Source organism: Cornus florida, unplaced genomic scaffold (genome assembly GCF_030987335.1).
Source record: "Cornus florida cultivar Cherokee Brave unplaced genomic scaffold, ASM3098733v1 CherokeeBrave_3.0.0_Hap2_Chr04, whole genome shotgun sequence".
NCBI lineage: Eukaryota > Viridiplantae > Streptophyta > Magnoliopsida > Cornales > Cornaceae > Cornus > Cornus florida.
This window is the reverse complement of record NW_026775574.1, coordinates 107028168-107046141: the sequence shown is the minus strand read 5'-3', so window position 1 is coordinate 107046141 and position 17974 is coordinate 107028168. Positions and strand designations below refer to the sequence as shown.

Here is a 17974-nt window from a genome sequence, read left to right as displayed (position 1 = left end):
TAAAAAATTTCGAAAAATGATAAAACGACTTGTAATACATTTCTAAGAGTTCTAAACTTAAAGAAATGCTCTAATCAAACCCCGGGACCCACCCGCCCGCAAACCGATGCACAAAGAAAATAAACACCAAAAAAAATAAGAAAAATGCTGTAAAAATGCGAAACGTCACAATTTCCCCAACTTAAAAGGATTTCGTCCCCAAAATCAAGTCATATCTGGGGAAGAAAACAAATCTGGATACTTGGAACGAACCTCCTGCTCTCGCTCCTAAGTAGCCTCCTCCATGTCGTGGTGTCTCCATAAAACCTTCACTAATTGGATCGTCTTGCCCCTCACACCTTCTCCCGTGAGTCAAGGATCTGGATTAGCCTCTCCTCATAAGAAATATCATTATCAACCTTAACCCAACTTAAAATGTGAGATGGATCCGGCTCGTACTTCCGTAGCATAGACACATGAAAGACATTATGGACTCTATCCATTTGTGGTGGTAATGCAAATCGGTAAGCCACCTCCTTATTGCGCTCCAAAATCTTAAACGTTCCAATGAATCGTGGCGACTGCTTGCCACTCTTCCCGAACCTCTTCAACCCCTTGCCTGGAGCGACCTTAAGGAAAACGTGGTCCTCCACCTCAAAGAATAAAGGCCGTCTCCACCTATCCGCATAACTCTACTGTTGGCTTTGTGCCGTAAGCAACCTCTGCCTAATCAACTTGATCTTCTTGGTAGCCTCATGCACAATATCTTGTCCCAAGGCGGCTGTCTCACCCAACTCCATCCAGCAAACAAGAGATCGACATGATATACCATACAACGCCTCAAATGGAGACATCTCAATACTCGCTTGATAGCTGTTATTGTAGGCAAACTCAATGAGTGACAAATGATCCTCCCAACTATCACCAAGGTCAAGAATACAGCCCATAGCATGTCCTCCAAGATCTGGATGGTACGCTCCAACTGACTGTCCGTCTATAGATGGAAAGCCGTACTGAAATGCAATAGTGTATCAAATGCAGTCTGAAGTCCCTCCCAAAATTTAGAAGTGAACTGAGAATCTCTATCTGAAATGATGGATACCGGAACTCCATGCAATCTCACTATCTCTTTCACATACAACCTACCAAGCACCTCCGCACCGTCCGTCACTTTAATAGTCAAGAAGTGTACTGTTGATAGATTGACCAAAACAGCTGGCTTGTTACACCCATACACCCATACAAGCAGCAGGTTTCTAAAGCTCGGCCTTCACTTGTTGACAAGTGAGGCACCTTGCCACAAATTGAGCTACATCCTTCTTCACTCCCTTCCACCAATACTAGTGTCTCCAATTGTGATATATCTTGGTACCACCTGGATGAATTGCAAAACAAGAAGTGTGAAACTCTTGTAGAACATCCTCACGACAAGCAATAGGAACAACTGTCAACCCCCTAAATTGTAGGCCTTCATCCGCATGCAAGGCCCAATCTTTCATCGTTCCACTGTTAGAAATATGTGAGTGGATGGCCTCCAACTTAGTATCCTGCCTTTGTGCCTCAATCATCCGACTAACAAGGGTAGGTTAAGCCACGAGACTAAACAAGGTAGCTGGCTCATTGTCATCACTACTGAAGTACAATCCCATCTCGGCAAAATCTTCCATCATCTTCCATTCTCATATGGCTATACTAGCCAAGGTCCCACGGGACTTTCGACTTAAAGCATCCGCCACAACATTCGCTTTTCCGGGATGATATTGCAAATCAAAATTGTAATCCTCCATAAACTCAACCCATCGCCTCTGTCTCATATTAAAATCTTTGAGGGAGAAGATATATCTGAGACTTTTGTGATCCGAGTAGACTTTGAATTTATCACCATATAGATAATGTCTCAAACTTTTTAATGCAAAAATGACTGCCGTTAACTCCAAGTCGTGAGTAGGTTAGTTGTGTTCGTGAGTCTTCAATTGTCTAAACCCGTAAGCAACTACTCTGCCATGCTTTATCAATACACATCCCAAACCGTCACGAGAAGCGTCACAATAGATAACATAACCTAAGCCACGATCGGGTATCATAAAAACTGGGGCCGTAGTCAACCCCGTCTTCAATTCTTGGAAGGTAGACTCACAGGCTTCATTCCATGCAAACTTAATCCCCTTTCGGGTGAGCCGAGTCATAGTAGCTGCTAAGCAAGAAAACTCCTTCACGAACCTTCGGTAATACCCCAATAAACCAAGGAAGCTCCGAATCTTAAACACATTATTGGGACGTTCCCAATTCAAAACTGCTTCAATCTTGGAAGGGTCAATTGATACTCCACCTCCTGAAACAACGTGCCTCGGAAACTTCACTTCTGGTAGCCAAAACTCACATTTCTCATATTTGGCATACAAACAGTGCTCCCTCAGAATTTGCAAATATGTCCTCGAGTGAATCTTATGCGCCTTCTAAGATGGTGAGTACACAAGAATGTCATCCACAAACACTACTACAAATTGATCAAGATAGGCGTGGAAGACACGGTTCTTTAAGTCCACGAATGCCGCCAGTGCATTAGTCAAACCGAAAAGCATAACAAGGAACTCATAATGTCCATACCGTGTACGAAAAGCTGTCTGCCGGATCATAAATCAATCTTGGAAAAATAGCAAGCTCTCCTCAACTGATCAAACAAATCGTCGATCCTTGGCAACGGATATTAGTTCTTGATGGTGGCGTGATTCAACTTTCGATAATCTATGCACAACCTCAAAGAACCATTCTTCTTCTTGGCAAATAAGACCGGCGCTCCCCACGGTGAAGCGCTAGGTCGAATAAAACCTTTCATTTTCAAATCATCAAGCTGTCTCTTTAACTCCTCCAATTCTGCCGGTGCCATTCGATACGGTGCCATAGAAATAGGCGCGGTACCTGGCATTACGTCAATGACAAACTCAACTTCTATTCTAGGAGGTAACTCCATCAAATCCTCTAGGAAAACATCAAGAAAGTCACACATTACTGTCGGATAAGACTCTCCCGAAACATCCTCTTCCTCAGCTAAAAGACTAGCCAAGAAAAAGTTGATATGATCTCAACAGCTAACTCCGTAGAATGATGAAGTGTGGGAATCGCCCCGATCTCCCACAAAATAGAAGCAATCTCTCTCAGGAGTAGAAACTGTCACTTTCCCTTGGAAGTAATCGATGGTAGTACGAAATATAGCTAAACAATTCATCCCAAGAATGATATCAAAACTAGTCATCTCGAGAAGGATGAAATCAAACTCAAGTGTCCGCTCGGCTATCACAATGGCACACCCTTAGACAACTCTATCTAAGCTCAATGAACCCCAACTGGTGTGTCGACACTCATGGCTTTGTCTAAGTAACTGACCTCTAAGCCCAATGCACGTGCAAAAGATGATGCAATGAAGGAATGAGATGCACCAGAGTAAAAAAGAACACGAGCTCAAGATCCATACATAGGGAATATACCTCGGACCACTGAAGGACCAGATGAAGTGTCGGCTTGGTTGGAACGACTGCATAGACACGGCCTGAGATCCTTGCCCCTGTGAACTGCGAACTGCCAACCTGTAAGCCTGACTGCTATGCAGTCGTACTAAGGGTTGCTCTCCTAGTAGGTTGTGAACTCTTGGAAGACAGAGAAGGCTGTGGTGGCTGTGGAGGTCTTAAACCTGACTGAACTATAGATGTCTTAACTAGTCTCTGCGGAATTCCCCTGCTACTAACTGCGACACCACTCCGACGTGGACAGTCCCTCACCATATGGCCCTACTGGCCACACCCAAAGGAAGCTTTCGGTCCTGGAGAAACCGTAGACGACTCCAAAGGACAGTTAGACTTATAATGTCCAGGTTGCTGGCACTGAAAACAAACAACACCACTCTTTACTGTCCTTTGGAGTCGTCTACGGTTTCTCCAGGACCGAGAACTTTCTTAGGGTGTGGCCAGTAGGGCCATATGGTGACCCATATTCCTGTTTTGCTTCCACACATCCCTAGTCTCTTACCGATCCTTAGCTTTGGCTTCCACTACTAAAGCACTCTTCACTGCCTCATAATACACCTTGAAATCGTGAGTTGTCACTGCTAGCCTTATAGAGTAATTGAGACTATAGACAAATTTGTAAGTCTTCTCCACCTCGTCTCTCACTATATTGGTGGCGAAGCGAGAAAGAGAAGTGAACTTGTTCTCATACTCTGTAACGGTTATATTGCCTTGTATAAGGTTGTCAAATTGCCTCCGTAGCTCCCTTCTCTTTGTCTGTGGGAAATACTTATCATAGAAAAAAATTCTTGTAAAGTATCCCAATCCATGGTCTCAATGTCATGGGTGTTAGCGACTGTCTTCCACCACAACTCCGCATCCTTTGAGAAATTATAGGTAGCCAAAGTGATCTTCAAATGATCATTGGGCACACTAATTGTCCGCAAATGCTTCTCAACCCGATCAAACCAATCGTCCGCAATCATGGGATTCGAGCCCCCCTCAAACATGGTGTTAATGAGCTTCCTGAACTTGGAAATGTACTTGAGACGTCTATCTAACACCATCTCCTCGGGTTGAGCTACCGTTTGCGGTGCTGGCTGTGGAATGATGGCAACAGTGGCTCGAAGAGCATCTTGCAAGACTGTGGTTAGGGTTTGCCTAACTTGGTCTTCACCTGCTTGAATAAGTGGTTCAACATTTCTCCTCCCACGTTGGCCACCCCTTGGTGGAACCAAATCCCTGAGAAGCATTCCTTTATCTACTTGCTCTGCGGGATTAGAGCTGGAACTTTCCCCGGTATCCCCCCGTGGTGGCATGACGCATTAAAACAAGGATAAGGTTCAATAAGGATAACACCATATAATCCGTTCGTGAACGTAGTTCTCACACGACATGAAATATAAACACATAAACACTTTATATACATGGCCATGCGACACATACATCAACTTCAAACGAATAGCACATACAATAACTTTAAACACACAAACACATAAGCAATGCACATCAAAACCTTTACTACTCTAGGTAAGCCTATACCCATCGTCCTAATGGTTTTCGAACCATCGTTCTGATACCAAGTTTGTAACGACCCAAAACATCCACATACCTAGTTACATTGATAAGGCAACATTCATACGACATAATTACACTGTTAAATGGCTCAAAAATGATAGGAAGGAGTAGAAATCATAATGAGACCACAAAAGATGAATCATAGGTCTCAAAATCTTTCCTCTCCACAAAATTCATAAATGACTATCGATTGTGCATACTCGACAAATTAGATCATCGTTTACAAGTTGTTCATAAACATCAAAAAGTTACACATGAATATGGTCTACACATTATATCCTACAAAAGCAAGTCCAATTTCCTCGTAAGCTTCAACAACGAGTTTGAGGATCCTCCTCCACTTCTTTTCCATTTCCTAAAAAATGTTAATAATAAGGTGAGTGCTACAGCTCAGTACATGATGCCTAATTAGCATCTCCTCAAGTTAAGTAAATAACGCATGCCTTACATAATGAGAATGAAAGGAGGGAACGGGGTCATGCTAAGGATTACACGAGTACCATTCCGTTCATCCAATGAACAACATCACTTTAAGGAAAAAAAATGCATGAAATGCATTATGAAGTTCGCATGCCACAGACACACACCACATCTCCACACACCCACACCGAAAATGTGTAAACTAGTTTGGCTTTGGGTACCTCCCTCCGTCTCTAGGGGGAATATGCTATCGTCCTTGGTAAAGGGTACCTCCCAACTACCATTTGGGGCCCGAGTCGCTAAATTACTCACGGGTACCTCCCGTGCCTCTATGAGCTAATTAGCACCGCGAATAAAGGGGCATTTCCCCAATACCAGGTTTGAGAAAATAAAAATTTTCTTTTCACAAACTTGTCAAATTCTTCTTTTTATTTTATTTTATTTTATTTTATTTTTTTGAAACGTCAAACTTGTCAAATTCACATTTCCACATTCCCACACACATCTCTACACAACCACACGATGATATGGGAGATGCTATGAGGATGAAATACACCATACTTGAAGTAACCATACTATCCATCATCAATATACAAACATACATGAGGTAATAAACATGTTTATTTTTTTGCATACAATTGACAAGAGGAAATTGACATAGACAGTTAGACAAACACATGACGTGCTAAACATATCTCATATCAATTTTATAGAAAAACATACAGTAATTAGCTCATGACATTCAAAATGTAGCAAATTGGATAGCATGATATTCATAAATTATTCACAAAGAGAGCATGGAATCAATTTCGCACTCCCGCTTTAATAGTAGAAGGGGCCTTGCCCCGTCTTTCATAGTTTGAAACAAGGTAGTCATGGGGCAACCCGTGGCTGGAGTTTTTCGGGGTAAAGGACTGAAGTGGGCAAGAGTACAATACACATGGCTAATCCAGAGGGTCGCCTGTCAAATGAATGGTCAGAATTGGCCACAACATCCCTCCATGCGGAACTTTGATATATAGCAAACCCTAGGAACCAAACTACACAATCACCATCAAATTAACATGCTTGCAAAGGGGAAACACATACTTTACCTTAATGAAGGTCAAACCCCATCCCTCTTTGAATTTTGGATTCTCCACAAGCCCTTGCAAAACCGGTGCCAAATGAAAGCCCTTGATGAGCTCGTCAAGTTTGCTACCTATGGCTTTGGCTAATTTTGAGTATAGGTAGATGAAATCAAGGGTTTTTGGTTGTAGGTTTGTGTGTTTGTAGAGAGACAGAGAGAGAGAGAGAAAAAAAAAGAAATGGTTGTATGGGGGAGGAAGAAATGAGCAAAATCTGATGTTTGCTTCCCTTAGTCACATGTGTGATCAACTTGTGGGCTTCACCTTTGACCACCAAAAGTACTAACCTACCCCTTCCATGTGCAACATACTACTGTCGTGCCACAAACTTGCATTTATTCACATATATACATATAATGCACCAAATAATGGAACTTGTATGATGCTAATGGTGTCCGGAAAATTCCTGAGCACGCAAATCCGGGCGTGGGGCCCACATAGAACGCTTCGGCTCAAAAATTCGAAAAATGATAAAACAACCCGTAATACATTTCTAAGAGTTCTAAATTCAAAGAAATGCTCAAATCAAACCCCGGGACCCACCCGGCACACAAACCGATGCATAAAGAAAATAAACACGTAAAAAATAAGAAAAGAAGAAAATACCGCAAAAATGTGAAACGTCATAGTGCGGCGTTGAAAGGCTGCAATGGGGATAAAGCCCCTGGTCTTGACAGTTTTACTATGAGATTCCTTCTTCACAGCTGGGATGTTGTTAGGGGGTGCGTTTGACGTAAAGGATTTTAGACCCATTAGTCTGGTGGGATGTATCTATAAATTAATTGCTAAAGTTCTTGCTTCGAGACTGAGAGACGTTTTGGATAGGGTTATTTCAGATTCCCAAAACACTTTCGTGGGAGGCTTGTAGATTCTTGATTCAGTCCTTGTTGCGGGCGAGTGTGTTGATTATCGATTGTGCAGTGGGGTTCCTAGGGCTTTATGCAAGTTGGACATTTAGAATGCCTATGATCATGTCAGTTAGAGTTTCCTTCTTTATTTGATGGAGTGGATGGGCTTTGGAGAGAAATGGAGGAGATGGATTGAGTTTTGTATCTCAAGTGTTAGATTCTCGATCCTTGTGATTTGTGAATGGAGCTTTAATTGGATCCGGGTTTTTTTGCGTGGCTTCTGGGTGGGGAGAGATGTTCCTTCTCAGCTTAAGATCTCCCATTTGATGTTTGTTGTTGACACGTTTGTTTTTTGTGATGCTGATATGTCTCAGATGAGATTTTTGAGATGCATTCTAATATGTTTTCAAGTTGTTTCCGGGTTAAAGGTGAATGTGGGAAAGAGTGTTTTGGTTCCAGTGGGGGAGGTTCTTGAGATTGATACCGTTTCGAACAATTTGGGCTGTTGCACTGGTTCTTTCCCATTTCTTATCTGGGCCTACCTCTTGGGGCGCCATCAAGGAGAGTGGGAATTTGGGATCCCGTGGTGGAGAGGTTTGAGATGAGGCTGGCAAGCTGGAAGAAATAGTATCTTTCAAAGGGGGGAAGGGTTACTTTGATAAAGAGCACGTTGTCGAGTCTTTCTACTTATTTCCTATCCCTTTTTCAGATTCCTTCTTTTGTGGTTGAGAGGATTGATAAGTTGCAGCAGAACCTTCTATGGGGAGGGAAGGGGGAGGAGTTTAAATATCATTTGGTCAACTGGGAGCAGGTGTGTAGTCCGATTCGAAAGGGCGGGTTGGGTATCAGAAGCCTTTCAATAAGGCTCTCTTGGGGAAGTGGGCTTTGGAGATTTGGGGTGGAGAGACATTGTTTATGGAGGAGGGTGATATTGAGTAGATTTGGGGAGGATTTTGGCGGATGGTGTTATCTTGAGGTGAGGATCTCAGGTGGTGTTAGGTTTGGAAATTCATTTGGAAAGGTTGGGATGAATTTTCTAAACACATCAGGTTTTGAGTTAGGGATATTCTGTACCCCCATCATTTTGAACTTCTGATTTTCTACACATGGGATAAAGCCAAGTGTAATGTGTGAAATCATCAGTGAATAAGACAGCGTTTAAATTCAGAAACAAAAGTAACTGAAGATTTCCATACATCAAAATGCATCAGATCAAAAGGAGTGAAGGCACTAATTTCATTACTCGGTGAAAAAGGGTGATGTGTGGATTTACCCTATGCACATCCCTTACAAAAAGATTTAGAAAAATGAAAATTAGAAGATAGCAATTTATTTGAGCCTAAGTAAGGCATGACTTTGTGAGATGGATGACCTAGGTGATTGTGCCAAATGGAGGAAGGCAGGCTGGTAGCAGCAAAAACCCGGGGAACTGGCTAGATAGACGACAAATGATAAAGACCATTCCTGCATAGGCCTTGAAACAAAAGAGCACCAGACATTAGGTCATGAATGTAAAATCTTTGTGCATCAAAGGAAAGACTAACGTTATTATCTCGAGTGAATTGGGCAACAAAAAGTAGGTTCTTATGCATAGCAGGAACATGACAGACATTGTTAATCTGCAAGCAAGAAGAAGCAAGAGGAAGAGACATGTTACCCGTATAAGTGATAGGGAGGTGAGGACCATTGCCAAGATAAAATGTATTTGATTCAATGTAAGGGGTATGATTCTGCAAAGGGTGAGGGGATCACCAGTCATGTGATGGGTAGCACCAGTGTCTGGGTTCTAATTTGGTTTATGAGCAGTAGCTAGCTGATAATTCGAGTATGGTGGCTGAAGGGCTGTGGTAAAACTTGCTGCTGATAACTCTACATACAGAATGGTGACAAAGGAGATGGCTAAGTCAATTGAAGACCAGCAAAGGCAATAGGTAGAGAATCAGCAGTCAGATGAGTACACCAATGAGGACTGGAGTACTTTGTCAGTTGACCCATTAGTGTACTCGTCTGGCAATATGTCCAGTACCATTGCACAACTGACAAAGGGAACCAGAAATGCCAGTAGAACCTTGACCCGAGCCACGATTGATGTTGTTGTTGCGACCCCGGTTGCAACTTCGATTCCTATGGTTGCCACCTTGATTGCTAGTATTATTGCCATGTCTTGGAGTAGGAGGTGTAGGAGAAAACTCAGGAGGAACAAAATACTGTTGAGCCAGAAATGTAGTATGACGAGGCGGGGTAGGAGTAGAAGTTTGAGCCTCGAAGGACAGTAGCCGAGCCCAAAGGTCTTGAAATGAAGGCAACGGTGGAAAATGCAGAGTAGCTGTCACAATCATCTCATAACATGTACCCAAGCCCCAAAGAACATAAGCGACTAAATCATCGGTGGATACGGGTTGACCAATAGAAGCCAAGTAATCTGCTAGGGACTTGGCATATAAGAGATAGTCAGAGATGGAATGGTTCTCGTTGGTGAGAGACAGGAGACAGTATTAGCAACAGATTGCTCAAAGAAGTGTCGCTCAAAGCAGGTCCAAACATCCTGTGAACTGTGGAGGCGAACATCCATTCCCAGAATGGGCTTTAGAGAAGGTGGCATTGAGAAGACTGAGTGTTTGATTAGTGCGAAGCCAAGACAAGTATCACGGGTTTTGTACTTCGTATTGGCCAACAGTTGTCGTGAGGAATTCCGAGGCACAAGATAGGTGCCATCAACAAAGCGCTAAAAATTCTGGCCAACCAAAAAGGGCTTGGCCTGAGAGCACCAAAGGAGGTAATTTGAGTCAGTTAACCTCATAGTCACCAAATTGTTGATGTTGGGGATTGAGAATGAGGTGCCCAACGCCGTAATTGTTGTCGATGTAGATGTCGTAATCTGTATCGCCAGAGTTGCTAGAACAGGAAGACATGACGTGATAACAGTGAAGCCTCAACACAAACATGACGTGACACCAGAAGCGGTTGAATAAGGGGCACCTCAACACAAAGGGACATGTTGAAGTGATCTCACGGCGGAGGAGACAAGACCTCTACTAAAAAAATGTAAGGAAGAAAAAAGAAGAAGAAGCGGAAGAGACTATAGGGTCGTGAGACCCTTTGATACCACGTGAAAGTAAAAAGAATTGGAAAAATTCAACACAACTGTATTCATCCCAATAGGGGTGTTTATATGTGTGTTCCATAAAAAGGCTAGCCTAAATCTAATGCTAAATGTAAGCTAGCCTATAATTAAGTCTAAACATATGTAACAGAAGATATGCAAATATACAAGATATATTGTGTAGAATTGATGAGGAAACTTGATTAATATGTCTAATAATTTATTTTTTCTTATTTATCAATTTTAATTAGCTAATAATTAATAGTTTTTGTTTCTGACTGTTGACTTTAAACTTGTTTATGCATTCAGAACTTGAAATCAGTTCCCTTTAGAGGTCATACGTTCTCTAATTTTACAAACTCATTGCAATTTGTATGTTATTCTTCTTTGTTCTTCACATGTGTATCTCATGATATTGCATTGACAGTGTCTTTGATTTTTGCAGAATTAGGTTGGTATCTGTTGCTACTCAGAAATTTATTGCAGAGGTTGCAAGTGATGCTCTTCAGTATGTTTCTGAATTCTTCTACTTATGTTCAATACCATCTTGTCTAATTTTTTTTACCCAATGGGTATGTGCATGGATTTCAAAAACAAAAAAAATCTTTTAGAAAAAGAAGTGCATGGAATTTAGGAAGTATTTAGGTATTTTAATAGAGTGTTGAGAGAAGAAAGTGGGCTTGGGACGGTGGGATAAATGGAAGAGTGACCGCTATATATTTGATTTGAGATAGAAATCGTGCTCCTGTTCTGAAATGCAATCATAGCTATTTGTCTAAGACACGCAAAATAGATGGTTTGGCTGCCACTTGAGTATATCAATTATAAGAACCGCGCCTCAACCCAACTTGCTGATTGTAATGTTAGGTCCATAGGACTAGGTTCGCAAATTTTGTAGATCAAAACATGTTCAATGTAATTTTAGTTTATTTTTAGTTAAATAGTTTTGTTCTAGTTGTGAGTTGAGTGAGAATTACCTCCATGATAAGGATGTGATGCAGGACAAGTAGTAACCAGAAAGAAAGAAGGGGATGAACACGTGTGGCTCATCCATGAAAATCATAGCTCCTCCATCAATTCTCCTCTGCTGAGAAGAACTCTTCTCCGAAGATTTAAGTGGAAAGTAATGCTCTAAAAAGCTCGGATCAACATGGTAAAACTCATTGGTATTGCATGTGACATCTGAAGCTGGATAATACTTCCATTGTGAATCACTTTTGACTGTCAATAACATCCTTCACCCAATCCACATACCATGGCTAACATGTTAGGAGAAGTGCTCGTGTTGAAGAAAATATAGCTCCACCTGTAAGAACACAAGCTAACAACATAGGCGGCTCAAAGATGCCTTGGTTAGGTGACAAATACTCCACTTGAAAATTTTGGATTAATACTATTATCTGATGGCAAGTCAAAACAAATATGCATTAGGTTCGGAATTATGAGTGATGTGGAGGTATCGAGTGACTTGGGCTCGAAATGCCTTAAAGGAGTAACAAAAAAATAAGGTTGTGGTGGTACACGAATTAGAATGTAATCTCCTTTAATGAATTCCTGATTCCTAATATGAGGATATGCAATAAATTCATAATTTCTATTACTCAGAACAATTTTTCGTCTCATATTGGCATGAACTCATGCACAAGCTGGACAAAGGATTCAGAAATTTTTAATGAACAAGAATGTGGAGGGAACATAATAAAGTCGATGGGTTTGCGAAGGAAACCCAGATAGAATCCCTAAGGAACAACTTCCAGCAAACGAATTGACCAAGCTATTATATGCAAACTCCATGATAGATAACAACAAGTCCCAGGTGTCAAGGCGCTCTATTACAAAATAACTAACCAACTTTCTGAGACCTTGGTTAACAATCGCAATTTTCCTATTAATTTTAGGAAATTTTTTTGAGGAAAATTTCAAATTGGCGCCTAAACATGTCGAAAATGTTTTTAAAAAATGGCTTTTGTACTTAACATACCCATTGGACACAATGGAAGTGGGTAACAAGAGTAACAATATATGCAAGACTATCTTGATTTAACCCTCTTTTTAATGACTCTCTCACTTGTTATATTTCGGTGAAATGCCTTAGGTTGAACATGGTAAGCTTCCTCAGCCACTTCTTTGACTAACAGCCCGTTCGGCATTGCTGTTAGAATAAAAGAAGAGCTTTTGTCACTACGGCTGTCAACAAAATTGCGTTTGGTGAAAAACATGTTAGGTGTTTGGTGGTATATTATAATAAGTATTTTTATAATTAAATTATTTTTAAATTTATTTGGTAACAATATTTTTTATACACTTTTATTGCTAATTTTACAAAAATATCCATTGATATATGTTACCATAGTTGATAATAACAACTTTATAAAAGAAGGGCTGAGATTGTCTTTATAAAAAAATCAAAAAGGATAAAATTGTCCAAGTAAAAATAGTTACCTAAAATATACAACATATACTCAGAATCCAATTTAAAAAGCTCATTCAAAGCTCTACTGAGCTAAGATTGGTAACCATTAAAAGCACTTTTAATGGTTACCAAAGTAACCAAACACGCCCAAACACAAATTTTAAAATAGAAGAGCTTTTAAGCAGTTAAAAAGCAATCCCAGACGGGCTCTAGCGTGATAGTTTTAGGATTGCACTTGAAGCAATTATTGTCTCTAGTATAATGGATCGCACCAACATGATTAATCCAAGGGCAGCCAAGTTTTACATGGGCATCACCCATTTGGATGAGAACCAAACATCTCTCTATGTCGGTCAAGGAAGTCCCATTGACCCAGACTATCTTATATGGTTGTGGGCGAGGCTTGGGTTGAAGCCTCATTCTAAGAACACCTGATCTGGACACTGCATTTATCAAACTTCCTCTGTTAATGGTGATTTGACACACTTTTTCCATACCATTGAGAAATGTGCAAAATATGTTGGTATGCTTCCAATCATTTTTTCTTAGGAAAAGAGATAGAATGCATGTCAAGACATTACTGTGAGTCTCGTCTTCTTTCCAATTTCTCATATGACTACAGAATGGCCCAATTGTATTCAAGACATCTGAGTACTTAGGTGGTGGTCCTGGTGGAAACCTACATTCTAAGACTCGATGAGGTTGAACAACTGAAGACCTCATAAGGTTATTGGCTCGACATTCCCTAAACTTGGTTGCTCTCATTTGTTAGGGATATAATGCCGATATAGGACTCAAACTAGATTAAGTAAACAAAATTATAAATTTTTGCAATGCTCACCTAGAAACAAAAATGCAAATAAAGGAAGTCATGTGAATATTACAAACTAGTGCATGAGAGCTGATGCAAAAGGTGGAAATTGGGTGTAGTACTGTGATGGCAGAACCGGAAAACAGTGCAAGAGAAGGTCAACCAACACAAACAATGTTTCTAGTTCTAAGTAAGGACCTTTTGCAAATTTTATGGACTTACCAACAGATAAAAGTACTAATTTCAAGTCTCAAGTGAACTACTAGTACCTTTACCAAGTCCGATTTGAGTATCCAAATGAGTAAATGCTTGGAAGTGACTCTGTAAGACGTATGAGAGAGAAATCCTGCTCCAAAAATGTCTGATTTTTATTTTTTTTATTTTTTTTTGTGGGGTCGGTCTACTGCTGAACACTACTGAATTGGCTGAACTATGCTGTTGTGGCTCTGAAACTGGGCTGGGTTTCCAAACAGGTCTTCTTTGAGTGTCCAAAAGAGTAAATGCTTGGAAGTGGCTCTGCAAGTCGTATGACAGAGAAATTCTGCTCCAAAATGTTTCTGATTTTTTTTTTTTTGGAGAGGGGGGGGGGGGGGGGGGGGGGGTCTACTTCTGAACACTACTGAATTTTCTGAACTAAACTGGGCTGGGTGCAATTGTATCCAAACAGGTCTTCTTTGAAGCAATTTGAGACTTGGCTAAGTGGTTTGCGGCCTGTTAGATAAAGTGTTGCTTCGTGGATTGTAATTGGATTAGCAATATGGTTTGGGCTGGAGCAATACTGGAACAGGCCCAACAAAAAAGCTGGTCAACTGGGCTGTTTTTTCAACCGATTCGGGTTGAACCAAGTTGGGTCGGATTGACTTTGGGTTATAAAATTAACAAACCAACTGTGGTAGCCTTTCCCAAATCGTTCTCGAGGGTTTTTCGGATGACACATGGCTTGGATGATGTGATGGTGGAAGGACTTCAGGGGGTAATCTCCAGCATAGTTGTTAAAGGCGTGCCTAGGCTCCAAAAAAGCCCCAGGCTCGTCAAGGCTCAGCTAGAGCGCCCCAACCTACCACGGGCCAGGCCCCTTCAATCAGGCTCACATAAAGACCTTAGGTTCACACTTTTTAGTAGGCTCCAGGCTAAAAAAATGGCGCACTTTGTATTTTTTAATCATTTTCTTTTTTACTTGATGACTAGTAAATTAAAAGTTTCTATATCATATATACTTATCAAAAAAAAAAATATCATATATCTTATTGTTTAACCTTCTGAAATACTTGACAAATTTATGGTTCACTACTTACATTAAATGCAATTACTACTTGATTATGAATATAATATATGTTTAAATATGCATTATTATGAGTATAAGGCTCGCGTCTTATACTGCGCCTTGCGCTTAGGCTCCAGAAGGCATTTGGCGCCTTAGTGCGCCTTGAGCCTTTAACAACTATGGTCTCCAAATCTGCCAATGACGGTAACACCCTAAAAACTCTGGCAGGGCAGAGAAAACTCTGGTTAGACGACTGCGACATGATGGTGATTGTTTTCCAGCGACTACTGTTGTTGATGAAGACACTCACACAAGGATTTCCGATGGTGAGGACGGGAAGCGTGTATCTGTTTTTTTTTTTTTTTTTGGCTTGGGTGGGTTTAGGGTTGATGTTGGAACGGGTGCTAAGGTATGGGTATGGATTCTGTGATTGAGTTGCTGAGAGTGACAAGGACAGGGGCAGGGGTGAGCGGTTTCAGTCCGGGGTTGTTGGTTGGGTGGTGGTTGAACAATAAGGTCTGGGTTGTGCATGAACGGTGTTTAGATCGTGGAAAAAGTAGATGTGTTATTTTTGTTGGGTGAAAGTTTCAGTGGTCTTGGTTTAGTGACTGAAATGGTTTTGGTTGGATGAACAGTAACAGTAGGCAGGGCCGGCCTTGAGATTCCCAAAATTTTGAGAGGCCCTAGGCGAACTTTCAAATTTGAGGCCCTTTATAAGGTTTCACACGTGCAAAAAATGTATAAGAGTCTGGAATTTTCATTAAAATAAGATGATAAACATATAAAATATATTACTGTTGAAAACACACAAAACAAAACTCGGTCTTGGTGCTTTATAAATAGCACGATACAGTTTACATCAAAAAATTAAAAGAAATATTCAACACAATTTAGTCAGAAAAATCAAAATTCAACTTCATATCAAAGTAAATGTGATCGTCTTGCATTTTGAGCTACAAAATTATCAATTAAAATATTCCAATCAAGTTTCTCCAACATAACTTTTTCAATAGATATCATAGCCAATTCATTTAATCTCTAGATCTTATGCCATCGTTGACTGTAGGTAAGATTTGATCAACTTCAACTTTGAAAACTTCTCTTAGCTGATGCAACTGTAATTGGGATAGTCAATAATACTCTATATGCAATCCAAGCATTAGGAAAATAATTACTTAACCTTTTTATAAAATCAAATACTTTAATTGCTTTTTTTGTTCCTTTTGGTAAAATTTCTTCTAAGACTTGTAACTCTGAAAATAATTATGTCCCATCAATATCATAAACCAATTCATATTTTAGGAGACCTTACAAGGTTATTTTGGAAAATGTGACAGTTGATTACACCCATGAGTTAAAAATTTTATTGTTTGGACTGGGCTTAACAAAGCCTGCTATGCATGCACATGAGCCCAAAAATAATATAATAATAAAATAAACCAGTTTCTGAAAAAAATCTTTTTTTCATTTAAAGGGAGGGGATAAAACAAATTATTGTTACCATACCAATTATTGTATAACATATATAAATTGATATTATAAGTATGTGTGTTTATTGCCATAAATTTTTTAATATATATTTTAAAGTTATTTATTGCCATAAATTTACATGTTATATAAGTATGTATTGTCTTTTAATTATGGAAATTATGGCCTGAATGTCAGACATGTACTACTATATTTGCACTATGATCCTAAATTTGAGGCCCTAGGCAACCGCCTTGGTCACCTTGCCCCACAGTAGGGTAGATAGGGTAGATGTGTTTGTGTTTTTTTTTTTGGCTATGGTGATTTGATGGTTGTGATCAATAGTTGCTTGGATACTTTGCTTTGACTTGGATCTTTCGCTATGATAATAGTTGACGTAGAACAAATAGTTCTTTGATACCAATTGACGCAAGACAAGTAACCAGAAAGAAAGAAGGGGATGAGAGAGAGAAGATGAGATTAGACTAGAAGAAAGAGTTGGGAAGACAGATAAGGGGATGAGGAAATAGAGTGAACGGGATAGGCTAGAGAGACAGAGGGATTGAGAAAGCAAGAATAGTGAGGGAGAAAGAGGCACATAGGAAGAGTTCGCAAACTCACGTTATAATTCAATAATCCCCTAACTAAATTGTCTGATTACATATGAGCCTTTATATAGGCAACACATAAACAAACCCTAAAATATTAAAATATCCCTAGAAATAGAACATTGCCAAGAATAACAAAAACAATTAAAATAAAACCTAATTGCATCAAATCCCTAATTTCACCTATCTTTACCCTTTCTTCTAAAGTAGAGGCGGAAAACATGTTGCTCATCCATGAAAATCATAGCTCCTTCTCCATCAGGAGGAGCTTCTACAAAGGTTAAAATGTCAATTTTATCAATGAAGGGTTAAAAGGTACATTCACACAATGATGCACTCCCACCAAATTAGGCTCATGCATTTATATTTATCAAAAATTTATAAACTAATTTGGAATTCAAAATATGGTTTTTAAAATTTTAAGAATTGATGAAACCAAAACTATTTTTCTTCTTAATATCACTGTAAAGGACTTGTCGATCAATCGAGGATCTCTGTTATATTGATCAATGCACGTTAGTGCTGTGTCGATTGATCACTGGTGCTATGTCGATCAATCAAGGAATTATGTTGTTTCGATCAATCGACTTGTGAACTCATAATCCTGTTTAAATTTTACTGCAGAGTTTTGAGCTTATTTAACTACTTTTCTAGTTGCTTACAAAGACAGATGAAGGGGTTTGGGGAGGGTTTGATATACGCATACTTACCTGAGTATACGGAGAGGCAATCTGTTTTGAACCCGTGACTTTCTGGTTACAACAGAGCAACCATGCCATTGCACCAAGGCCCATCCTCTGCTTATAAATAGAGATGATTTCTGAAAACCCTAGACATGTTTTACAAAGCTTTTCCA

At 40.0% G+C, this 17974-nt stretch overlaps 1 protein-coding gene across 1 annotated transcript in view; it reads left to right on the top strand.

Annotated features, from left to right (window-relative positions):
- The window catches only part of LOC132304559 (transcription initiation factor TFIID subunit 10), a 46460-nt gene that overhangs the window by 15901 nt on the left and 12585 nt on the right, over positions 1-17974 (top strand). The window contains exon 3 of the mRNA XM_059802308.1: positions 11001-11063. Within this exon, the coding sequence (XP_059658291.1) occupies positions 11001-11063 (63 nt within the window). The remainder of the gene's footprint in view (positions 1-11000; positions 11064-17974) is intronic.